This window comes from Papio anubis, chromosome 3, assembly GCF_008728515.1.
Source record: "Papio anubis isolate 15944 chromosome 3, Panubis1.0, whole genome shotgun sequence".
NCBI classification, from domain to species: Eukaryota; Metazoa; Chordata; class Mammalia; order Primates; family Cercopithecidae; genus Papio; species Papio anubis.
Window position 1 is genome coordinate 178,240,079 of NC_044978.1, and position 26,094 is coordinate 178,266,172.

Below are 26,094 nucleotides of genomic sequence, written 5' to 3' on the forward strand. Positions count from 1 at the left end.
TAATTGACTCACAGTTCTGCTGGGCTGGGGAGGCCTCAGGAAACTTACAATCATGGCAGAAGGGGAAGCAAACACGTCCTTCTTCACATGGCAGCAGCAAGGTGAAGTACCAAGCAAAAAGGGAAAAAGCCCCTTAAAAAACTATCAGATCTCATGAGAACTCAGTCACTATCACGAGAGCAGCATGAGGGTAACTGCCCTTGTGATTAAGTTACCTCTCACCAGGTCCCTCCAATGACACACGTGGGGATTATGTAAACCACAATTCAATATGAGATTTGGGTGGAGACACAGGACCCATGAAGGGGCATGAAGCTCAATGATGGCACTTGTGCATGTTTCTCCTTTCATAAATATTCATGACTTCTCCTATAGCTTATTACATATGTATATTAAGCCACCTTGTTTAGCATAAATTCCTGTTTCCTTTGCCCCTTTCTCTAAGTGCCTGTTTTCAGCTTCTAACCAGATGCTATGCTTCCTAGCCTGTCAGAATTGCCCCCCTGCAGGCTGCAACCTGTTATGAGAAATAAAGGTCTCCTTTCCAAATTTATGAACCTCATCATTCTTCAGCCAATAGAGGTCTTCTTTATTACATGCCTGCCATGAGCTAGGGTTTTCACGTTATCTTTGGTGGTGTCCATCTTCCCCTCTTGGGCGGGTGGTGGTCCAAGTGTACCATAAGACCCAGACCCCTGCAGACGTGCAGAGCAGAGGGCAGAGTGAGGTGGCCATGAGGGATAGCTCAAGTTTTATTTATGCAAATGCATGCACAAATATGGGTGAAGTGTAAAGCTTTTTGTATATAATATATGAACAACATGGATAGTGAAATTAAAAAGAAAAAAAAAAAAGAGCTTCTCCAAAATTCTTTTTTCTTCTTTGGAAAGCTTAGTTTGTTAGTTCCAGCACCATGAGAATGTGTCTCTAGAGAGAGTTTTAATCCTTTTCTAGAAGAAATCCTGGGAAACAACACAGATTTGCATTTCTATGAGGTATTAATGACAGGCTTCATTAAATATTCAAGCCACTGAGAATAATACAAATTCATTTGCAAAATGATATGCTGCTAAATACTCTTTAAAGGAGAAGTTCAAACAACTTCCTTACTACTTTTTCCCTGACAACATGTAGATTTCAAAGGAAAAGTTTCTTCTATGCATTATAATGTCCTTTAAACATATAATAAAGTCTACCTGTATCAACCAGCAGAGAGTTATTGGGATTCTAAAGAGTTCAATAAATCACACCTCTCCTTGCCCAAGTTTGGAAACAAATACAACTAGATGAAAACTAGATTAGAGAATGTGGCTCAGATCGGTATCCAAACAAATTCACAATCCCCCAAACAGTAGGCCTCCCTACCAAACTCATCACTTAATAAACCGATAAGAGGGGCTTTCCTATAGGCAGGCTGGTTCCCAGAGAGGAGGGGCCTGAGCTGAGCCTGTCCCATTCCTTCTTTAATCCCACCAATCATAAATGCCCTCCTTGCATTTATGATTATGATCATTATGATCAGATTATGATCTCCTCCTTGGAGAAAAATGGGCAAGGGATGGAGAATCTAGGAGTACCACTAGCAACATCCTTCAGTGGAAAGAGAGGTATTTAGAGAGGTTTTGTTACAGTAGGTAACTAGTCAGACATGAGCAGGGCAGGAGAGAGCCCCCCAACTACCAGGAATGTCAGGTGGCCATCAGGTAGGTGATGGTCAAGTGGTTGTTAACTACATCTTTAAAATAATAACTGGTGCCAGGGAATGGCAGTCTCCCAACGATAGAAAAAACCTGAAATTGGTGATAAGCACCTTCCCGATAAGAACTCAGGAGTCGGGCAAGTGGGCTCACGCATGTGCACTAAGAAGCAAAATGGCAGAGTATAACTAGTATATGACCTTCTAGGAACATTCTACTGGTAAGCAAGAACGCCTCAAGTGAGCATGTGCATAACTTCAGCAAAAACACTGCGTATGCAGCTCCTCCCAAGTGCTGGCAGGCCACTGTGCATGTGAACAGCCCACCCCAAGGGAAGAATCATGGGAGAAGGGATGTGATATGGTTTGGCTGTGTCCCCACCCAAATCTCATCTTGAACTGTAGTTCCCATAATCCCCACGTGTCATAGGAGGTAACTGAATCACGGGGGTGATTACCTCCATGCTGTTCTCCTGAGAGTGAGTGAGTTATCATGAGATCTGATGGTTTTATAAGGGATTTTTCTCCCTCTTTGCTCTGCACTTCTCCTTGCTGCTGCCATGTGAAGAAGGGTATGTTTGCTTCCCGCTTCTGCCACGATTGTAAGTTTCTTGAGGTCTCCCCAGCCCTGTGGAACTGTGAATCAATTAAACTCCTTTCCATTATAAATCACCCAGTCTTGGGTATGTCCTTATAGTAGTGTGAGAATGGACTAATACAGTATGCAACCCTCCAGAAGTATGCCAATGTATAAAACCCCAAGTCAAAGGTTAAGCTGTGCAGTTGGTCTCTCAAGTCGCCTGCTTGTCCCTCTTCCAAGTGTGCTTTACTTCCTTTCCTTCCTGCTCTAAAGCTTTTCAATAAACATTTACTCCTGTTTGAAAACTTGCCTCAGTCTCTCTTTCTGTCTTATGCTCCTTGGTTAAAGTCTTTCTTCTTAGGAGTCAAGAATTAAAGTCGCCACAGATTTGTACAGATTTGCTGCTGGTAACATTATCAAGAAACTTGCATCCAAACATTGGGAGAATAAGGCTAAAGAAACGCTGCTGAAATATAAATGTGCATTTGAAGATTCTCATTCCAGTGGCTGGTCCCCTTAAAAAGCAGGTAAGTTTAATCCATGTTCTGTTGAATGGGTTCAAGATACCCAGAGCAGGTAAAAAGATGGGAAATGTTTAAAACTCCCTGTGGCATATTGTATCAGGAGGAAAGTAGATTCACTGATGGTCCATTGGGTTAATATTTGTTGAATGAAATACTATCTTGCTAAATAAGCATCATTAGTGCTTAAATTTTAGACACAGACAAATTAATTTATATGCCTAGAAAGTTACTTCTATCACCCCTATCATCTACATTATCAAAGTGCAAATTCCCCAAAGAAATGAGGGGCATCACCTCACATCACTTAGCATAGTTTTGCTTTGTTGTATTTTAAGGTTGATCTATTAATTCTTACATACAAACTTACCACTGACCTAGCTGTGTGATCAGGGCAAGGTGCTTAACCTCTCTGAGTCTCAGTTTCTCCTGTGAAAAGGAAATAGTATCTGGTAGCTAGTGAGTACCTAATAAACAGTAGCTGTCATCATCATTACCATTTTATTATTTTTACTATCATTATTAAATAGGATTTCTTTCAAGTTGCACAAAAAAGATTAAAATAATGGTTTGCCATATTGAATTTTTCCCCCTATTTTAAAGAGGTTTCTTCATTTCTAATGATAAAATACATGCACAATATAAAAAAATCTTTACAGTGGAGATTCCTAGTGAAGAACAGTAAATTTTTAAGATGCATCCAGTGCTTTCATTAAGGCAGAGGGTAAATATGGGGGAAATGAGAGAGGAAACAACAGTGGCAAAATTTTGAAAGTTAGAAACTGGGTGACTGATTGGGAAAGAACTACATAGATCCCCCAAAAAACTGAATCTTAAGTAAGCCATGGAGTAAGCAAGAAGCAACATAATTTATACTGCAGAATCTACCTTCCCAAGTCTCAGAAAATGTAGTCATCAGATACATCTAGAAGTGGGAGGTAAAAGATGGAGCTAAAACAGAAGAAAAGGGTAAACACCTCATTAGGAAATAGGCTCCTAGAATTCCCCCCATCCATCCTCTGCTCAGCAGGGCACTCTCTTCCCTATACCCAGCAGATGACTGGAGATTTAGTCTCAGGAAAAGTCTCTGAATTTAGGGGAAGAAACTCAGGCACATCTGAAAACAGAGGGCCCTAGTGAAAGTTTACATACTGACTACTGAAACCCCAGCTCTCTTCCTGCATTTGGCTTCCCAAATGTTGGGCAGCCAGGCCTTTACCATCTAGACAAAAGACTTGGAGTGGTCTTTGGGGAATTCAACTAGCCTTGATGAAAGAGCTAAAGATACTCACACTGGGGATTCCCCCACAGAGTGGCCCAGCCCAGCTACCAGAGTGAAGGCCACAATCTACAAGCCCTGGCTGTAGGCTCAGAGCCTTAAGGCAGTTTCTTATTATCCCACTCTTATATATCGTCAGACCATCAAAGATGACCACATACCTAGGAAAGTCTCTAATGAACATGGAGGTTAAGACTGAATATGCAGGAATTTTTAAAAAATCATTAACATTATCAGAAAGATATAGCAAGTTATAGCAGCCTCAAAACAATAATTTTTTTTTTTTTTTTTGGAAGACAGCATCAGGATGGTGAAGGAAGATACTCTTGAAGAATTAGAAATTGAAAACATAAATGAAAAACTCAATTAAAGGCTTATAAGATAAAACTTATGCTATCTCCCAGCAAGTAAAGCAAAAAGACAAATAGTAAAAAAAAAAGGAAAAAAAAAAAAAAGAAATAAAGGACAAGAGGTCAACCCTGGAATCCTGAGAGTTCTATAAAGACAAATTAGACAATAGGAGATGTAATCATTAATAAAACTCAGGAAAATTTCCCAGAATTTTAGATTGGTCAAACTATCAGTCAAGTATGAGGGCAGAATAAAAACATTTTCAGTCTTGGAAAAATCTGAAAAAATCCAAAATATTAAGTTTCCTATGTGCCCTTTCCCAGGAAACTAATAAAAGATGTGTTTCACTAAAAACAAGGATGAAACCAGGAAAGAGAGGGATGAAGGGAATTCATAGTGTGACCCCAAGATGGTAATTGTACATGAGGCACAGATGTCAGTTTTCAACTGGAACACATCAGAAGGCAGAGAGAGAGAGAGATGTATCCTGAAGGATGGGATTAGCAGAAGATGTGACATGTGTGATGGCCCTGATAGGGTATTTGGTCTACTATCAAGAAGTGGGTTAATAAAGCTGGGCATGGTGGCTCATGCCTATAATCTGAGCACTTTGGGAGGGCAAGGCAGAAGGACTGCTTGAGGCCAGGAGTTCAAGACCAGCCTGGGCAATGTAGTGAGAAACCTGTCTCTATAAAAAATTTAAAAAATTAGCCAGGTAGGGTGGTGCATGCCTGTAATCCTAGCTACCTTGGAAGCTGAGGCAGAAGAATCACTTGTACCACCCAGGAGTTCAAGGTTACAGTGAGCTATGATTGTGCCACTGTGCTCTACCCTGAGCGACAGAGCAAGACCTTGTCTCTTAAATTTAAAAAAAAAAAAAAAAAAAGTAAAAAGGAGTGGATTAAATTGGTGATAAATACATAGAAAAGTAACCAAAAAGGAAACTAAAAACAATATTAACTCCAGGAAAGCCAAAAAGTTACAAAGTAGAGAAAAAGGATCCCAGTTTTCTACAAGATTCAACTGTGAATAACATTTAAGTGCTTATAATCATAGAAACCGCAAATACTGATCTAACTATGGTGGGGGATGAGGAAAGAGCTGATATGTGGTCCAGGTTTAGAGAAGAAAGAGAGTAAAACAGTTTCCTAAGGAAACTAAAGGACAATATTAACTCCAGGAAAAACAAAAAGTTATACAGTAAAGAAAAAGGATTCTAGTTTCCTACAAGATTCAACTGTAGGTAACATTTACATGCTTATAATCATAGAAGCCATAAATACTGACCTAACTATGGTGGGGGATAATGAAAGGGCTGATATGTGGCACAGGTTGAGTGAAGAGAATAAAATAGAGTAAATCCTCATCTTTCATATGGAAAAGGAAACAGATAATCCCAAATTAGAGAAATCAAGAAATAGCAAAGCAAGCATGCTATTTAGAGTTATGGAGGTCAGCACCAAAACACCAAGCTAAACAGTTGGAAGTCGTTAACTCTGGGGAGCTGAAAATGCGTGTGTGTGTGCACGGCTGGAGGAATCTACTCTTTTTTCAGCACAAGCTTTGTAGAAGTATTTGACCCTTTAAAAGAAGGCATGCATATGTTTGATAACAATGAAAAAGAAAATTAAAAAATAGACAATCTAAAAAAGTAGGAGAAAAGTTACTAAATTAAAACCATCCCAAGATAACCATGGTAACCTTTTGGCATATGAAACGTACAAACTGAATAGATTAGAAAGGTAAGATGAAGTCTGACCATGAGGCCTTGAATGCCAAGCTCAGGAATGTGAATTTTATTGGGGTCAGTGGGAAGCTATGGAACATCTCTCAAAATGGTGCTTCAGGGAGATGAATTTGACAGAGGCTGCCTCAAGGGATAAGATGGGGCAAGGGGAGATGTCAGGATAACTGTCTGTAGGCTTTCCCAATCTTTATGGATGGATGGATTTTTCTCTTCCCTTCCTAAATGGATTCCCTTTCAACACGCCTTCTTTTCTGAGCTCTTTAAGGACCACCAGGGTTCTCTCTTGTCAGGCCACTGAAAAGCAGCACATTATTCTGATGCTTAAACACTAGTCCCTTCTGAAGTCAGAGAGTGTGAAGGGCCATTCCTGACAAGTACCGACTACCCCTGCATAATTGCTGAGGCAGCCACAGAAACACAATAGGATGCACCGTCGCTGGCAATCAGGAGCTCCACTTCTGAATGAAGGCATTTCTAGTGAACTGTGCATGCATGACACATCATGAAATCTGGAAATAGTGAATGAATAATGGATGGGTGAACAGATACGTGGCAGATGTGCCATGCAGACAGAGAGCAAGATCATTAAAATAAGACCAGAAATAATGGGTGAAGAGGAAATATGGTTATGTCATTGTCATTTACATTTAAATGTTCCTAAAGTTGTTTGTGAGGGCCAGGCGCAGTGGCTCACGTCTGTAATCCCAGCAGTTTGGGAGACCAAGGCAGGCGGATCACGAGGTCAGGAGATCGAGACCATCCTGGCTAACACGGTGAAACTCTGTCTCTACTAAAATACAAAAAATTAGCCAGGCGTGGTTGCAGGTGCCTGTAGTCCCAGCTACTCAGGAGGCTGAGGTGGGAGAATGGCGTGAACCCGGGAGGCAGAGCTTGCAGTGAGCCGAGATAGCGCCACTGCACTCCAGCCTGGGTGACAGCGAGACTCCATCTCAAAAAAAAAATTTATTTGTGAGAAATTTGTGTACACGCTGTTCAAACACAGCACAAGAATCACACCAAAGAGGAACTGAAATGTCCTTTCATTTGTGGATCCATCAAATAGATCTGCTAATCAAATGCAGGGATGGTAATGGAGAGGCCTGTGCTTTAGTCTCTGTTCTACCATGTACCAGCTTTGTGACCCTGGATAAGCCTCTTACTCTTTCTGAGCCTCAATATTCTCATCTGTGAAATAGAGATAGCAATAGTTGCTCTGCCTGCTTCACTACAGAGGGGCGTAGGATATATGCAGAGGGTCTAGGATTGTTTAAAATATCAAGGGGTTGAAAACAACCTAAATATCCATTAGTTGAGGGCAGACGAAATCACTTAAGGCTCACATATACAGTGAAATGCTATGCTGCTGTGAAAAGCAATAAGGGAACTCTCATATAGTGGTATCAAAAATATTCAAGTTATGGAGTAAAGCAAAAAGCAGAAATAGATAATAGGTAAGTAGATAAGCAGTTGACTCTTGAATAACTCGGGTTTGAATTGCCTGTTTCCACTTACACGTGGATTTGCCTTCAATTAAAGTTACGTCAATGTTAAGTGAAATAAGGCAGCCACAGAAAGACAAACACCACATGTTCATACCCATATATGTGAGCAAAAAGAACTGATCTCATGGAGGCAGATGGTGGAAGGATACTTATCACAGGTGGCGAAGGGTGTGGGGGAGATGAAAGAGGCTGGTTAATGAGTACAAACATACAGTTAGATAGAAGAAATAAGACATAGTGTTCAACAGCAGATTAGGGTGACTATAGTTAATAACAATGTATTTTCTATTTCAAAATAACAAGAAGGGAGGACTTAAATGTTCCCAACACATAGAAATGATAAATACATGGGGTGATGGATATCCTAAATACCCTGACTTGATCATTATACATTCTACGTATGTAACAAAATATTACCATGCACCCCATAAATATGTACAAATATTGTGTATCAATTAAAATATTTTAAGTTACACTGAGTGTGCCTGCGTTTCCTGCCTCCCCTTCCACTTCCTTCAACTCTTCCACCTTGGCCACCCCTGAGACAGCAAGACCAATCCTTCCTCTTATTCCTCCTCCTCCTCCTCAGCCTATTCAATGTGAAAATGATGAGGATGAAAGTTGCAGGAAGTCAGGGACCCCAAATGGAGGGACCAGCTGAAGCCACGGCAGAAGAACATAAATTGTGAAAATTTCATGGACATTTATTAGTTCCCCAAATTAATGCTTTTATAATTTCTTACACCTGTCTTTACTGTAATCTCTGAACAGAAATTGTGAAGATTTCATGGACACTTATCACTTCCCCAGTCAATACCCTTGTGATTTCCTATGCCTGTTTTTAATCTCTTAATCCCATCATCTTCGTAAGCTGAGGAGGATGTATGCCGCCTCAGGACCCTGTGATGATTGCATTAACTGCACAAATTGTTTGTAGAGCATGTATGTTTGAACAATATGAAATCTGGGCACCTTGAAAAAAGAACAGGATAACAGCAATGTTCAGGGAACAAGGGAGATTAGACTCTAAACTCTGACTACCAGTGAGCCAGACGGAACAGAGCCATATTTCTCTTCTTTCAAAAGCATATAGGAGAACTATTGCTGAATTCTTTTTCTCAGGAAGGAACATCCCTGAGAAAGAGAATGCATCCTGCAGGTAGGTCTATAAACAACCCCCTTGGAGGTGGCTGTCTTTTATGGTCGAAGCCGAAGGTATGAAATAAGCCCCGGCCTCCTGTAGCACTCCCAGGCTTATTAGTACGAGGAAATTCCTGCCTAATAAATTTTGGTCAGACAGGTTGTCTGCTCTCAAACCCTGTCTCCTGATAAGATGTTATCAATGACAACGCATGTCCGAAACTTCATTAGCAATTTTAATTTCACCCCATCCTGTGGTCCTGTGATCTCGCCCTGCCTCCACTTGCTTTGTGATATTCTATTACCTTGTGAAGCCTGTGATCTCTGTGACCCACACCCTATTCGTGCACTCCCTCCCCTTTTGAAAATCACTAATAAAAACTTGCTGATTTTATGGCTGGGAGAGCATCACAGAAACTCTCCAACATGTGATGTCTCCCCTGGACACCCAGCTTTAAAATTTCTCTCTTCTGTACTCTTTCCCTTTATTTCTCAAACCAGCCAAAATGCTTAGGGAAATAGAATAGAACCCACGTCAAACACTGGGGGCGGGTTCTCCCAAAAGATGATCTTTATGATGAGCCACTTCCACTTAATGAACAGTAAATATATTTTCTCTTCCTCATGAGTTTCTTAATAACATTTCCTTTTCCCTAGCTTACTTTCTTACACATATTTAATAACACACAAAATACATATTACTCACCTGTTTATGTTATTTGTAAGGCTTCTGTCAACAGTACGTTATTCGTATAACGGCATATTTGGCGGGAGTCAGATGTTACACACGAGTTCTACTCACGCACGTCATGCACAGGACTTAGCCAAAGACTTGAGGATGCCCTGCAGATCTCTGGAGCGCACTCTGTCTCTCTCTGTTGGAGCTACCTTGTCTTTGGGAACTCTGCCCTACAAATTGTAGGCACGGTAGCCTCTGAAACTTTGATTTCTGTTTGTTTAACGTGGTGAGCCTGCTGGGCTCCACCTGTGATGTGTGAGGGGTCAGCACCCTAACTCCCATGTTGTTCAAGGGTCAGATAGACAGAGGGCAGACAGATAGGTGGATGGATGGACGGATGGATGGATAGATAGATAGATGCAGACAGATCTATTTCCAATCATGGCTAAGTAAAACGTGAACCGCATAATTTGTGCTGTGTGTCCAATCTGCTTTGTGGACTCACTCAGACGTTGAGGCAAGAGAAAGAAGGCACATTATTTGTCCTGGCCAGGAATTCAGCAAAGAAGGGCTTGGCCAGGAGGCATTTTGAGCGACAGCCTTACAGTCCAACAGATCTGACAAACTTGCCCCAAGCTGAGGAGACTGGCTTGAGGCCAGGGCAGGTGGCTAGAATGTCCCTACACTGAGTGGACTCTGTGCACTGGGGAGGGTGGAGGGACTGACCCAACTGAGCATCACTTACAGCAACTTTGACGTCCCCCCCTCAGGTCAACCATATCTTTGCTGTGGCATGAGACCTTCCTGTGCCACGGGAACCTGTAGGTTCACAGAAGCCAATCCCCTTCCCGAGGGGACTGCTGTAACTTTCAGCACAGGCTGACACACAGAAGGAAAGGACTAGGTCAAACTAAGATGAGGCCCAAACCCCCTAAGCCAACCACAGCAGAGGTTAGGAGAGGAGGATGGACCAAGAGACCTCCCCAGTGGTACTCCCCACCAAATATTCTCTACAAAATGACCAAATCTTGTTGATTTTACTTCAAAACATCTGAGCTGCTATGTGCAGCCTTGCAGACCTCATGACCGGCTCCCACCCACCTCTTAATGCTCCCTTTTCCATACTCAGCAGAAAACACTCAGCCTTTTTGAGAACAAATCTTTTAAAGCAGACCTAGTATACAGCCACAAGGTAAGCCTCAATACATTCCAATGAATCTTTATACATACTTTGATCTCTAACTAAGATGCAATGACATTAGAAATCAATAACAAATCAATAACACTTCTGGCAGAATCCACAGAAGGGCATCACCTTGGTAGTGGGAATAAATTAGTCTTAATTAAACGCAGCTGTTAACCCAAGCTAACAGCGCTTAAAAGCAAGTTTTCAAAGAATAAAACTGATTCCAGGTAATTCAACTACTTGTCAGAGCTCTAACCCTATTAAAGAGAACACAATGAAATCCAGTACCCAACACATAAAATTTACAATGCCCAGCATCCAATCAAAAATTACCAAGCATGCAAAGAAGCAGGAATATATGATCCGTAAACCAGAGAAAACCCAATCAATAGAAATGAGAGAGATGGTGGAACAAGCGGATAAGGACATTGAAACAGCAATTAGAAAAAGAAACAAGGTGTAAGAATTGGGAGGCTACAAAGCTGTAGTCATTTGTTGACATTATGACTGCATAAAACATCAACAGAATCAACAGATAAATCCTAGGAGGTAGGCGCTTCTATTATCCATACTTGAATGATGAGTACACTAAGGTGGAGAGAGGTTAAGTAACTTGCTCAAGGTCACACAGCTAGAACATGGCAGAGACAGGACTCTGGAGCCAGCAGTCTGGCTCCCAGGATAGCATACGGGAGTGTACAAAGGCTTATAAAAATTAGTTACATGTTTTATGCCTGCATTGAATAATATAAAACATATAATCGAATCATTCACAATTACAGCCAAACCTATACTGTGTATGGGAATCACCATAAAGAATATACAAGACTTTATGCATAAGGTCACCATATGATTTCTCTCCTAAGCTGAGAAAGAAATGGGAAGGAATGTGGGGATGATAAGGCAACTGGGACTGTCTCAAGCAAATTGAGATGTACGGCCACCCTACTCATGAAAACAATTGTAAAATTTCACTAGAGGTCCTAAAAGAAGCTCCAAATAAAATAAGCAATATTCTACATTTTTGGATAGGATAGGCAACTGCTAAATGAATCTGTAAGTTTAATGCAATCATAATAGATATTTATTCAGAAACTTGATTAACTTATTCTAAAATATATATGCCCTCCAATGTCTTCCAGGCTGTAAATTCTGTATCTGTGCATTTGTAATCAGTCCATCAGAAGGACTGGGCATCTGTAGCTGAGTTTCCCATTTCTCATCTGCTCACTTTGGCCCCATGGGATAGCTACCTGTGACCACAGCTGACGCCTTCCTCCCTTAATCTACCAGCTGTACAGACAAAGTGGCTGCCAGAGGCTCATATTTGTCGGTCTCTCCTTTCCTCCAGGAATCAGTCATACAAATCTTCCTGAATTAGTCACACAGACACTCTTTCAAGGCAGAGCTACAGAGTAGTCAGGTGGGTTTTCCATGTGAAAGCAGGATGCAAACTTCCAAATGCTTGATGGAAGAATTGGCTGCTTACCTCAAACTGTGAACATCTCAAAAGCAGAAACTTAAAACTGCCTAGCGCAGAGAAACCACCACACAAAACATTCCCTGAAAAAGGAAGCAGAAGGAACAGGGATGGGGGAGAGCAGAGAAGGGCAAGGAGAAGACAGAAAATGGGAGAAAGGGGAGGGGACAGGGGAAGCAGCGGGAAGAACACAAAGAATCACCTTGGGAGGTGAAGGCCTTCTCATCCCAACAGTTCCCTGCAGTCCCAGCCACAGGCCTGGGCCACGGAGGCAGACACATCAACTCCACCACTTGATGCTGGTGTGGCTGCGGACAATTCTCCCAATGCCTCCCGGCCTCTCTTTCCCCTTCTGTTGGTTGGAAGAGTCCAGACAAGAGCCATATCAATTTGGGGCTGAGGATTGGCGTGGATATCTGCAGAAGATTTCAGTAAAGGAAGGGGTCACCCAGCAGGTGCTCCTAGTCCCAGCATACTCTGCAGCCCAACAGTGAAGTCAAAGTCCCTCTGGGGACAGCACATGGCCTGCCAGGCTTGGGCTCCACAGTGGGCCTTTTGGGCAGTGTCAGCAAGATGCAGCTCCATCTTTCCAGCTTCATGAACCCCAAGGGACCTCCCACTCTCAAGACATGATTGTGATAGTTAATTTTATGTGTCATCGAACTGGGCTAATAGGTGCCCAGGGGGCTGGTAAAACAGTATTTTGGGGTGTGTCTGTGAAGATGTTTCTGAAAGAGATTTGCATCTTTTTATTTTGTTATTTTATTTTATTGAGACAGAGTCTCAGTTGGTCGCCCAGCTTGGAGTGCAATGACACAATCTTGGCTCATTGCAACCTCTGCCTCCCAGCTTCAAGCAATTCTCCTGCCTCAGCCTCCCAAGTAGCTGGGATTAGGGGTGTGCACCACCACACTCAGCTAATTTTTCTGTAGTTTTAGTAGAGACTGGGGTTTTAACATGTTGGCCAGGCTGATCTCGAATTTGACCTCAAGTGATTCACCCGCCTTGGCCTCCCAAAGTGCTGGGATTACAGGCATGAGCCACCACACTAGCCTGGAAGAGATTAGTATCTGAGTCAGCAGATAGTAAAGATTACCCTCCCCAGTGTTGGTGGGCATCATTGAATCTCCAGGGCCTGAATATAACAGAAAGTTGGGAAAAGGGTGAATTCTCTTTCTCTTCCAGAGCTGGGATGTCCGTCTTCTCCTTGCCCTTGGACATCTAAAATGCTCCTGGTTCTCTGGCCTTGGGTCTCTCAGGCTTACACCAGCAGCTCCCCTAGTTCTCAGGCCTTGAGACTGACTTATACCACCAGGTTTGCAGGTTCTATAGCCTCTAGATGGCAGACAGTGGACCTTTTCAGCCTCCATAATTGCATGTTCCAATTCCCTGAATAAATCTGAATAAATCTCTATCTATCTATCTATCTATCTATCTATCTATCTATCTATCTATCTATCTATCTGCTATGGGTTCTGTTTCTCTAGAAAACCATGATACCATGATCAAGCAACTCTTAGCTATGGGCATTCACAGAACGAGAGCTGTCATTTTTCCCTCTGCAATTATCCTGCAAATAAAACATCTGAACAACTGCCATGCAAGTGCTAAGAGATGTAATCGATCAATTTCAGGAGGAACATCAAAGCTGTCAACTCAAGAGTGCCTATTCTCTTGGCACCTGCCACAGTGAAATGGCCGAATGTGAAGACGGACTGTCACGAAAAGGTCACAGATGACAAATGCCTCGTGTCTGCCTTTCTATGTGAGGCCTGGATCACGTAGCATGTGGAGCTGCTCCATTAGTGGGAAAGAAGACGAGCACTGCAGCCCATTCCAAAGTTAAAAGGCACCTCACAAAAGCCCTGAAACTACTGAGCTATCATTGTCACAAGCCGCATTTCACAGATGCAGGAGCCAAGGCACACTCACCCTGCATTGTGAAACTGTGGGAAATAACCGCCATTGTTTGGTGAAAACATTCTTTGACATTTCTGATCAGGGCATGTGGTCAGGAGGTGGCGTGACAGTGATAGCACAGAGAGCTTCTGCTTCCTGTGCCAGGTCTGCCACTGCCTGGCTACATAAAAGAACCTGGGCAAAGTCACTAACATCTCTGAGACTCAGTTTCCACATCCATAAAACAGGGACGTTGATGGTTCTTACTTGTGGTCAAGTTGGGAAGGGTAAAGCAAGTAATGAACAAGGCACAGGTCAGCAGAGCAGCAAGAATGCAAGGTCTGAAGACCAGTCGTGACCCTGGAGTCACTTCACCTCCCTGTGCCTCAGAGTCCTTATCTCATAGAGCAATAACAGTGGCACTTCTGTTAACGTTGTGTAAGGATTAGAGCAGATAGATGGAAAGTGTTTAGCTCTCCGTACACCTCACTAGCATATATATGGACTATGGACGTACATATAGGTACTCATACGTAGAACTCACATGTGGATGGCTCATATGTACACACACACACATACATATACCTCTATCATATGCATATATTAATACATACACATACACACATATAAAGTGTCTAGCAAGGTGCCTGGCACTAAAATGCAAACAAAGGAAGTAGGCACCATTCTTATTAAAATGCCATCACACTTTAGGAAGGGAGGTAAGTTCTTCAATCAGCGCATAAGACAAAAACGAAATCGAAATCACCCTTGGAAACACCCTGGGGAGCACCAACTGGCCAGTCCTTCCTCCAGAGCCGGAGCAGATGGCTGTGTCTTCAGCCCAGGACCAGGTGAAGGGTCTGGCTTGTGCGTGTGGGCTGGGAGGTAGGACAAAGGTCTGCCTCAAATGTAAACCACAGACGTGAGGTCAGGGCAGGGGAGGGTGCTGAAACAGGCTCGGGAAATCGCAGACCTCCAGCTCCCTTCACCTCCCGTCCTTGAAGGCCTCTGCTCACCTGCTGGGCTCACCTGCCTGGTTCAGCTGGTCTTTACTCTTGCACTATGTTCTTGGTCAGTGTCTTATGTCTTGCTCCTTTTTTTTTTTTTCCCACAAATGCCTTTTGTGGAACTTCCTTAGGTGTCTATGAATGTGTGGCAAGTAGATTAGGATGGGTGAGCTGGAATCAAATGGACGTGGCTTTGAGTTGTAAGGGTCACAACCCATTCGTTGGATGGTCCTGAACAAGTCACACAGCCCCCTGGTGATGCTGTCCCTCATGTGTCAACTGGATAAGGTGGCCCAGTACACAAGGATTCCCAAGGCAAGCTGTCATCGTGTGTACCCTCTGTAGCATAGAGATCCTCAGATGTCTCCTCCCCATCTGCCTTGGATCCCTTGTTCATGCTATGGAAGAAGTGATGACTAGTATGTTACTTGGGACCAGGATGCCAGTGTGAACTAGGAGATGCTGCACAGAGGGCCAAGGCAGACCAAGTCCGATCACATGCCTGGTGGTGGACCCTGGGTTGGGCACTAACCTTTTTGAGCTTAGAATGGACCTCAAGATGCCATTCTTGTAGCAATGTTGAGTATGGAGATTCACGCTCATGAAGAGCATCAGCTATAAGCCTGGTATCTGATAGCAATTTGATAGAGAGTAGCAACAGTTTTTTAGTATCACTATGCCATATTAGTACAGTGTACTGATGGCCTTGTAAGCCTAGTTAATGATACACAGAGCCGTCTTTTATACATTATGATGAAAGCAGAGGCCTGGGAGAGTAACAAACTTCTAAAGGACCATGGGTGACAAACAAAAAGAATGAGGTGAAGGTATTTTCAGTAATAATACTGAGTATTGGAATTAAAAACTAAAAAAAAATTGAAAGAACCTAAGAAAAGTGGTAATGTGAGATATAAAGCATTGAAATGTCTAAATAAAACAAAAATCCTGAACAGAACAAAAACAAAGAGAAAAAAACTAAAAGGCAAAGAAAACAATATTCTACACTTGCCACCAAGAGAAAATGTAAATAGTCGTGAAAATAAGTAATTTGAAACCTAAGTTGCAGAAACTTTAAATTATTGGGTGCCATAAAGGAATGTGATTTTCGGGCCTGAGTCACGTGACAGGTAGCTGTAACCTACGGGGCTGAACTTTTGTTTCTCTGATTACAGATTAGCCTTCTTCCCAGCCTACATTGTTGTGTAAAATGCCGTAAATGACTAGAGGGCGCCAGAAAAGACGGCTTCCTTTTGATCTTCCTTACAGATTAACTTCCCTCTTCTCTCACACACAGACCTCACGGCTATCTCATTTGCCAAGACGGAATGTTAAATATACTCTTTTAAATTGGAAAGGAAATGAAAACGAGCCATACAGAAAAGAAAACAAACCGTAACTAATTAAACTTGTAACTTACAAACTAGCCTTGTGTAGAAAATGTTGTAATCCTGTTAAATCTCTTTGTTTTGTTCTTATATAAGCAAGACCTTAACTTTTAGCTCTAGAGTGCTGACCCCATTTCTCTGCAGTCTGTGTTTCCCAGATGGCAATACCCAGGTTTTCTCTTGGATAAACTCTCGAACACTGGGTTCTGATTCTTTCATTTCAGGTTGACATGGTTTTAAAAAAAGAAAAAGAAAAAAAACTACAGGAAGGAATGTGCTTAGTTCCTTCTATTAAAATGACTAGTTTGGGAAAAAAAGGAGACGAGTCTGCTGGTTCAGGATCCATAAGGGATTAGAGCTGGGCTTTAGGAAGAGGATGCTCCCTGCTGCAAGGAGAACCAACTGGAAGGAAGGGGGAACAAACGGAAGCAGTAGGGAGCCCACTGTATGTATCTAGGCAAAAATGGTGCTGGGCACAGCCGGAAACAGAGGAGATGGATTAGAAATAATTATGAGACAGAGCAGGGGGAGATGAGGTAGGGGCAGGGAGGGGTTATGGAGGATGTTGAGGTCCAGCCTTGAGCCGCCGGGTGGGAGTGGTGCAGTCTGCACCTGATGTCCCCATGGGTTGCCACCTCTGCATCACCTTCTCGTTCAAGACATTCATCCTGTGACTATGCTCCAAGGGTGCTGGTGAGATGGCCCTTTTCTTTCTCAGTCTGGTCTTTGAGAAGATTCCTCCACAGGGCTGCTCCCCCATCCACTGGCCATGACCCAGCACTCCAGAAAAGCAGTCTTGTCACAAGGCTTCAACCCTCTGGGTTCCCTCTGTGCAGTGTGGCCTCCAGCACAGTTCACAATACCCATTCCCTCTGCCAACCCAAACCCCAGCTTTCCCTTCACCAGCAGCTCTTCTCTGACAACAGTCACCTTCACTCTGGCGGGTTTCGCCTCTTACAGAGGATCACAAAGCAGCCGGTACTCACGGAAATGCTCCCTCTACCCCCAAGTGTGGCTACTTCCTCCCTGTGCCAGGAGCTCAATGTGCGCAGGACCTGACCTCTCTCCGGCTCTCTCCTCTTCTTGCTATAAACTGGGAATAAACTAGGACAGCTTGGCTTACCTCTCTCGCTTCTCTCTGGGACTCTGACTTCTGCTCTGCTTCCCTAGGGGTAGGTTGCCCCCCACAAGGAACCCCCTAGGGATACCGTGATTGGATGATGGAGTTTGTTTAACTCTCAGGTAGTTTAGCAAGCCCACTGGCTCTCACATTGATGTATAGCTCTTGGAATTAGCCTTTAACAATAGGGAAGATGCCATTTTGCCTCTATCTGCCTAATCTTTGTCTTACTGTTCAATTTCATACAGAACCTGGGTGAGAATAGGGTTGCCACTTCCTGGATCCCTTAAGACATCAACAGCCCGGACACACCTGATGGGAGACACTGAGCCCAGAGCAGTTTCTGTGGCTCTTGGCCAGATCACGCATTTGTGTTCTGAGAAGTACACCGGCACTAACATAAAACCAAGCAAAAAAGCTAGAAAAGGGAGATAGAGGGAAGGTAAGAACAAAAACAGCAGCTCTAAAGCATGGCTTCATACATTCATTCACTGAGCATACTCCTGTTGGGAATCCACCCTTCACAGGGTGCTGGGAAAGGCAGACAGGCACCCAGGCTGCGGTCACATAGCGTCTACTCTTAAGCAGCACCTTTGCAGAGGAGACCTTGCCTCCTCCCCTACCTACAGTCCACCCCGCTGCCAGCCTCCTTCACCTCTAAGGCCACATCATCTAATTTATGTCCTTAATAGCACTGATGACAGTCTATCATTTTAAGTGTTTATCATCCATCTTCCCCAACTAGAACGTGCTCTCCTCTACTGGAGAGCGGGGACCAGGGCTGCCTCAGTCACTGCTGCAACCCCAGAGTGCACTGACACAGTGCCTGGGACACTGGTGCCTCCCCAAAATACTTGTGGAACAAATTAACCATGTGATAGGTACTATGGTAAGGAAGAGTTGGAAGTGGGGTGGAACGAGTGGGAAAATCTAGGGTGTTCGGGGAAGGCTTCTTGGAAGGAGAGACATCCAAGAGCTGAGGGAACAGCTCAGGACAGCAAAGGACACAAGTTACTTATTCAGGTAAATAAAGGTGGAAAAGTAATTCCAGAAAGACAGAAGAATACAGATTAAAGCATCCTAGGAGACTGTGTGCTGTGTGCTAGAACATCACATATGTAATGGGGCTGCGCCAGGCACAGTGGCTCACACCTGTAATCCCAGCACTTTGGGAAGCTGAGGTGGGTGGATCATCTGAAGTCAGGAGTTCGAGACCAATCTGGCCGACATGGTGAAACCGTATGTCTACTAAAAATACAAAAATGAGCCTGGTGTGATGGTGGGCGCCTGTAATCCCAGCTACTCGGAAGGCTGAGGCAGGAGAATCACTTGAACCCGGGAGGTGGAGGTTGCAGTGAGACGAGATGACACCATTGCACTCCAACCTGGGTGACAGAGCAAGACTCCATTTCAAAAAAACAAAAAACAAACAAAAAATGGGGCTGAAGGGAGAGCCTGGTGAGTTTGTGGGAACATGGAGGAGAGTGTGAGAGAGAAAAAGAATGTGATGGAGGTGAAATGGCAGATGCACACGCCCCAGGATAGAGCCAGGTACAAATACAGCAAGTGACTCAGCCAGAGAGGTAGCACCCAAGGGGAAGCCTGAAGGATCTGGTGAGATCCCCAGGCTGAGAAGTGGAGGGAGAGGGTTCCAAGCACAATGCACAGGGGAAAGGCCCAGGGGGAGGGTCTTCCAACTCTTTCTTACCATAGCACCTGAGTGAGTGAGTGGTTGGGTGGAAATGCATGGCACAGCCCCAAGGCCTCTGTGTACCTGCAAATACATCAGCTATCAGCCCCGCCACGTGCAGAGAGAAACAGTGGGTGAAGCACAAGTACTGACCTTTTCCACCAGGTCTTCAGAGGCCTGTTCCTCACAGAGGTGAATTTTGTCTTCGATGCACTTCTTCAGAAGCTCTCCCTTGCTTTTACTCTTGGACCGTGACTTTCTCACCTTGGACTGTTGCTGGAGAGGGGTTGGGGAAGACACTAGTAAGAAGGCTATCACCAGCAAGTCCATGCAGCCCCCCAGGGCTTTGCAGGTCAAGAGAAGTTTCTGCAGCTGCCAGAACTGCGAATCTCTGCCTTAAGCCAGAGAGGGGAGGAGAGAGGTACGTTCTTCTGGAAGGAGCTCAGTTTCAGAGCCTTTGATCTTCACACAATCTGGTGGGCAGAACCTCAGCTCTGCAGTCAGACAGCAGAACCAAGCTGTGTCCACCTCCTAACTAGCCGTGGGACCTCAGACCTGTCAGCCTCTCTGAGAAGGGGATGTGACGAATGAGGTACCTGTTCTTGCAATGCTTCCATGACAGTGGAGAAAACCGTCTGAAAACATGGAAACTAAATAAGGACACAAGGAGTAGAGCCACGTTGGCAGACAGGACCTGGAAGCCCAGGGTACAGACTGGGGTTGGGAGGGGATATCCCCAGAGAGGGCCGGGCAGGGAGCCCATCGTGCACATCTCTGCCCAACTACCAGGCAGTGATGTCAAGCCGGTAGCCTGAAACTGGCCTTAGGAGGAGGATTTACACTATGGAAATGGGTGAATGCTACAAGTCAGGATTCCCCTCCCCACCTTCCCTCTCCCCTGAGAGCCTTCCCAGCATGGGTCTGATGAGGGCCCAGGCCACAGGGAGCCTTGAGGTCATGTTGGAACTTGGATCCCAGCTCAGAGAGCCACAGAAAGGGCTGAAGGAAGAGGGTGGTGAATCTGACTTGCACATCTCTTTAGAATTTGCAAATGCCTTTGAAACTCATGTCCGTGAATGGTCTGGGAGCCCTGGGGGCCACAAGCACATGAGGTCAAACAGTGGACACTACCTGTTTTGCGGGCCTAGATCAAAGAGAAGTGTGCGGGGAAGAAATGCAGGGGTTCTCTGGTGGTGACACGACAGGTGGGTGAGGACGGCCAAGGGATGGAAAATGCACTAAGCATCCACTAACACTGCTCCACCTGGCCCCATATATCCTCATGATACCCATTTTACAGATGAAAACATGAAGACTAAAACAACAATTTTCTCCTCAGGCCTTGGTGCTTAGGAAACTGAGAGCAGGCTCTCCCGCCACCTTCTCTGCTGCTATCTCGGGACTGAGCAAGTGAAGGGAGCTGTGGCTCCATCGGTGCAAAAGCCTGACCGTGCTGGCTCAGCCTTCCCTCTGGAGAATGTGGAGCGAGCACTTTCATGACATCTGCCTCCTCTGAGGCAATGGCCAAAGCCATTTCCATCTGAAAACCAAGCACCTTGGGCAACTTTGAAAGTAGAAACTTCGTTCCTGCCGGGACTCACCAGCTTCAAGGCAGGGGAACCAGCAGCTCATGGACTCCCTCCCCTCACTTTGGTGAAGTGAAAATTATTTTCCCCCATTGTTCAAAATTATTTAAAATTTTTATAATTTACCCGTTACTCTTATTCTGTATCTCCTACCTCCTTGTAAGAACAGAAGTAGGAAAAAAAACAACAGTACTTTAAAAAAAATTAAAAGAATGTCAAAGCTTCCAAGTGGTTTCTGCATCCACTGGTTTATATTCCGAAAGGATGTGTCTGAGTTTTTTTCTTTCTCTAAAGGAAAAGAAGTGAGTTTAAAGTCAGGAAACACCAGCTCCCAGCCCAGTTCTCTACCCCCTATAGCGCTACTCCCTTTTCCTCTGCTGGCCTGTTTTCTCATCTGTAAAATGGGACACCATATCGACCTCTTAGCACTGCTGTGAACTTCAGGGGAGATGATGTCAGCTTCGGTGATTTTAATATGTTTTCAGTCTCAACTATTACTACCTTAAGAGAAGTCTCAGATGTGTTTTGCACACATCTGGTGCTTGGCTGGTGGGATGTTTAAGCCAACAAAATTGACTGCACACCTGCTATGCACTTGGCACTCTTGAGTGCTGAATGGGCCGGGGAGCTTATTTTTAGAGAAAGCACAGACAAACGGGAAGTCAAGGAACCCGCACATTTCAGATAATGACAAATAAAATCATGAAGCCCAGCATGTGATAAAGAATGCCTAGGGAGAGGGTAATTTTAGACAGGTGCTCAGGGAGGGCTTCTTGGTGGAGGTGGCATTTGAGCCGAGACCTCAATGGGCTACAAAGCGTATACATGGCAGAGAAAACAGAGGTTTGAAGGCCTTATTTTATGTTGGGAGCCCCAGAAGCAGAGCCTGAGGCAGGGATTAGGTGCACGTGGTTTCCTGAAGGAGGTCTCTTTAGGATCAACCTCTTGGGGAACAAGGGAACAGGACAGGAAAGGGAAGAGCCAAGTAAGGCTGTGGTCTCAGGTGAAGTTGAGCCTAAATTGGTCCCTGGGGGCTTTGAAGCAAAAACTGCACCAAAGAGTTGTCTGCCCTCAGGCACATAATAGCTGCTCATTAAAAGGCAGCCGCCAGTCATCATCCTTTAAGATCTTGTGCAAGAGCCCCTCTTTCCCTGACCCACCTGAGCTGAGCTGAGCATCCCTCCTCCATGCCATATAGAAAGGCCTTTTGTACCCAGAGTCAGTCATTAGCTGTGGCTGGAGGAGGGGGCAGGAGAGACAGAGTAGTATCTCAGGCCAGGCAGCTTCCATCAGGAGAAGATTGTGGCTGGGCGAGGCTGCTGGTGGATGGTGCAACAGCCCAGGTGACAGGATCAGGGCACAGCACCAGCGGTGTCCACTATAAACTTTAAAGTTGGGACAACCCTGGAGATTCCTGGAATAGCTAGACACCAATGCGGCCAGAGAGGAGAGGATAGGCGAGCATGAGGTGAGATGGACTCAGGGTGGTGGAGAGGCCAGACCCTGTAGGCTCAGCAGCTGGGAGACAGCCCTGCTTCTATAATCGAGAGGCCACTGACACGTCCATCCTACCTGCAGCTCGGGGGCAGCCAGGGCCTGGTCCAGCTTCAGGAACTCTGCTTCTCGCCACGCAGTCTGAAATTGCTGCAGCAGAACTCGGGCCCGGATTTTGGGGAGGGCCAAGCTCCTGTCCATCTGAGCAAAGCAGCCATGGACCTCCTGCCTCATCTGGAGCAGCTCCTCTTCAGATAGGGAGAAGACTGAGGAGCAGAGCTTCCTGGAAGGAAGAACAGAGACATGCTCTTACACAGAGAAAGCCTGGCGGCTGGGCTGGGGTGATGAAGCTGAAGATGCAAAGCTCATTCCTCAAATCTAGGTCTGCAAAAAAACCTTGGCTCCCTAATCATGCATTCCTGCCACAGGCATTCCTTGAGCACCTAATGCACGTCGTGTTGCACAGGACATTGTATTGGAGCGAAGAACAAGAGCTGCATGAGGCCAGGCTGTGAGGGTGTCTTTGAGGAGGCAACAGGCCTTCCAGTGTCCATGACTTTCAATTAACCTGGTCTCGCTTCAGAAACAGACACGTAAACAAAGCACTGTCTGCGGAGCCTGGTCAGCAGCATTCTCTATGTAGGTCCAATGGACAGAGGAGAGACGCACAATACTCAGCTCAGGGGGGTCAGGGAAATGGGAGTCCCTTGTGATTGGTTCCGAAGGGTAATGATTGACAGCTATCATTCAGTGAAAACCGATTCCATGCTGGGAACCATGCTGAGTGACTTAGTGTTATGGATTGAATTATGGCTCCCAAAAAGATATATTCAAGTCCTAACCTGGGACCTGTGAATGTCGGTTTATTTGGAAATAGGGTATTTACAAATGTAATTAAGAAGTGAGCTAAAATGAGGCCATATTGGAGCACAGTGGACCCTTAATGTAGTATGACTGGTGTCCTTATAAGAAAAGACACAAACACACAGGGAGGCCATCTGACACGGAGGCAGAGATTGGGGTGTGACATCTACAAGCCAATGAATGTTAAGAATTGCCAGAAACACCAGCAGTAAAGGTATGGAACAGATTCTCCCCTGGTGCCTTCAGAGGGAGCACGGTCCTGCCAATGCCTTGATCTTGGACGTCCAGTCTTCAGAACAGTGGGAGAATACATTTCTGTTGTTTTAAGCCACCCAGTTTGTGGTACTTTGTTATGGTAGTGCTCAGAAACAAATGCAATGACCTACATCATTGCTGTTCCTTACACCAAATTACAGACAAGGAAATGAACAGTCCCTCTTCCTTTCCAGCAAGGCCCATAGCCCACTCTAATGGAGAGAATGGCCACACAATTGCTTTCTCAGCCTCAACGGGGCTGGTTCTGGCCCATGAGATATAAGAGGAAATCTGCTCAGAAAGTCTGGACAGAATTATTCAATGAACAAAGATTCTCTGTAGATTTGTTTGAATGTTCTGGTAATGTTCTGTCAATGCAGCCAGCATCGACGGAGGCTTTAAAATTCAGAATTATCTGCAGAACACCCAACGTGGTTGGCCAGAGTCAGGTTTACCATACCCAAATCTCAGTGTGGGAATGTGGGGCTGTGGCTCTGCCAGAAAGGTCTCTGGAAAGAGAAGGAGACCTTCAGAGACTATGCGGGCCCTCTGCTGAAAACAGTCTGAGGCCTGACCCCATGTCATGTGACACCCATCTTGGGTTCCTCACTTCATGGGGCCCAACGATTTTTAAAGCAACCTTTGGAAACTGCAGCAACCCCCTTGCACCTTCCCTTGTGCAAAGCCTTCGCCCCGCTGTTTGCTGATTACGCCGAACCCAAAGTAAAAGCAATTCTGAGATGACTCTCAGTCACTATTCCTGTCACTTTCAAACCAGATAGGCCCTGAGCACTCTTGTCTTAATCCTCTGTTACGTAAGTGCCAAGAGAATACAGAAATAGAGGAGGCGAGATCTTTGCCCTGAAGGAGTTTGAAATCAAGACAGGAACTTAGGAAAGAAGGCTCGAAGACACTCTTTCTCTTGCAAAGATATTCCTCATTAATTCCTACTTTAGCCAACCAGTTTTACAGCAACCCCATCTTGGTTGAAATTGGAAAGCTTCTAAAAATGTGTTTCAAATCTATTGTGCAAAGCCATTTTTGCATAATGCCTCGGAAATAAAGGCTGCAACCTTTTAGAATCTTAAATAAGCAAAGTATATGAGCAGACTCGCACTGCGTGCATTGTGAGTTGATCCTCTTTAACCCTTGGAAAAATCATACACTTTTCTGATAGCCAAGTGAGAGTTCTCTTTTTCCCGTTAAATGGCTAAATCAGCAGTGGCTTTGGTAATACTCCCTGCAAAATGAATCCAAATGAAGTTGAAGAAAATGACCAGCTGGTAATAGGAATGCCAAAGTTAATTCACTTGCTACGAAGAGTCCAAAGTCAGTTTGAACATGAGAGGAGAATTTTCTGGAATGTAGGCTAAGCTGAATAAATACTGTTGAGGGCAATTCATGGGAATAAGAAATGGCATTTAAGGATCTGATTTTTATGGACTAAGAGGAGAGAGTGTCTTGTTTTCCTTGTCAAGAAAGCAAAAGCTAACAAGTATTAAAAAATAAATGAGGCCAGAATCACAAAAGAGAGAGACGGGAAAGGGCCAAACTTCACTTAATGCAAACCAAGACAGTATCAATCTTTGCAAACACCTGGGGACCTATTTTCCTGGTAGCAAGGTCAGACTCTGGGGATGAAAACTGTGTGGGAAAGGAAAGCACATTAAATCACAGAGGCCAGCAAGATTCTAGGAGATAACTTCTACAAGGGAGGAGGGAAATCGAAGACAGATCCTGCGTCCTTTAAAGCGTCCAAGATGAACCCAGGCTCTTACATAAACATTGTCTTCACATTTAAACTACTCGATAGTGTCATGTACTGCCAAAAGCACCTTAAATGATTTGATTTAGTTTTTGTGGTCTTCGTTTTACAAGCGGGAAAGCTGAGGCCCAGAGAGGTTAAACAAGTTGCACAAACATAAGTGGTGGTCCTCGGTCTTTTGTTCTACATCGCCCATGTCTCATTCTACACTGGCTATGTTAGAGGCCCCTCCAGTTTCCAATCTGTTGCCAGCCGCAAACAACCACCAAAAGCTCTGTTGGTCTCTATTACAGCACAAAAGGCTCCCTTCCTGGGCCAGGCCAAATCCCAGCTGCACAAAGAGCTGGCAAATGTTTCAGGGAAGTAAAGGACTGTGGGCACTGGCCCCTCTAGAATACTGTCTTCATTGTTTCCACCACTCTCCCATGTCTTTAAAAAATTACTGGTGAAATTTATCTTGGGAGGCTGAGGCGGGAGGATTGCCTAAGCCCAGCAGTTCGAGACCAGCCTGGGCAACAGGGTGAGACCCCCCCTCTACAAAAAATAAACTAAATATTAAAAATAAATGTATCCATTATTTTCTAGTTACTGCAGCAGGAGTGTTAGGTGTGGTCCACTGCATCCCACTCAGAAGCGGAAGTCATTACATGGTTCCTGAATTAATAATAAAGATACATAGTCCGAGAAAGGGACCAGGGATGAAAGGGCCAGGTGAAAGGATGACATAGTGTGGTGGAAGAACTAACACGAAGGTCAAGATCATGAGCAGCCTTGATGCCTGGAGAAATGAGCAGGGCCTGGCCTAACCACAAGCTCCCCTTCCCCCTCTGTTCCTGTGGATCATGTCCCCTCCCCAGGGGACATTTCT

General features: G+C 44.6%; 1 protein-coding gene across 2 annotated transcripts in view; it reads right to left on the reverse strand.

The window, feature by feature from the left end:
* The window catches only part of EVC2 (EvC ciliary complex subunit 2), a 143,792-nt gene that overhangs the window by 30,851 nt on the left and 86,847 nt on the right, over positions 1-26,094 (reverse strand). For both annotated transcript variants that reach the window (XM_009206511.4, XM_017958562.3), the window contains 2 exons: positions 22,421-22,625; positions 19,416-19,538 (listed from right to left, as the gene is read on the reverse strand). In XM_009206511.4, coding sequence (XP_009204775.3) covers positions 19,416-19,538; positions 22,421-22,625 — 328 coding nt within the window. The remainder of the gene's footprint in view (positions 1-19,415; positions 19,539-22,420; positions 22,626-26,094) is intronic.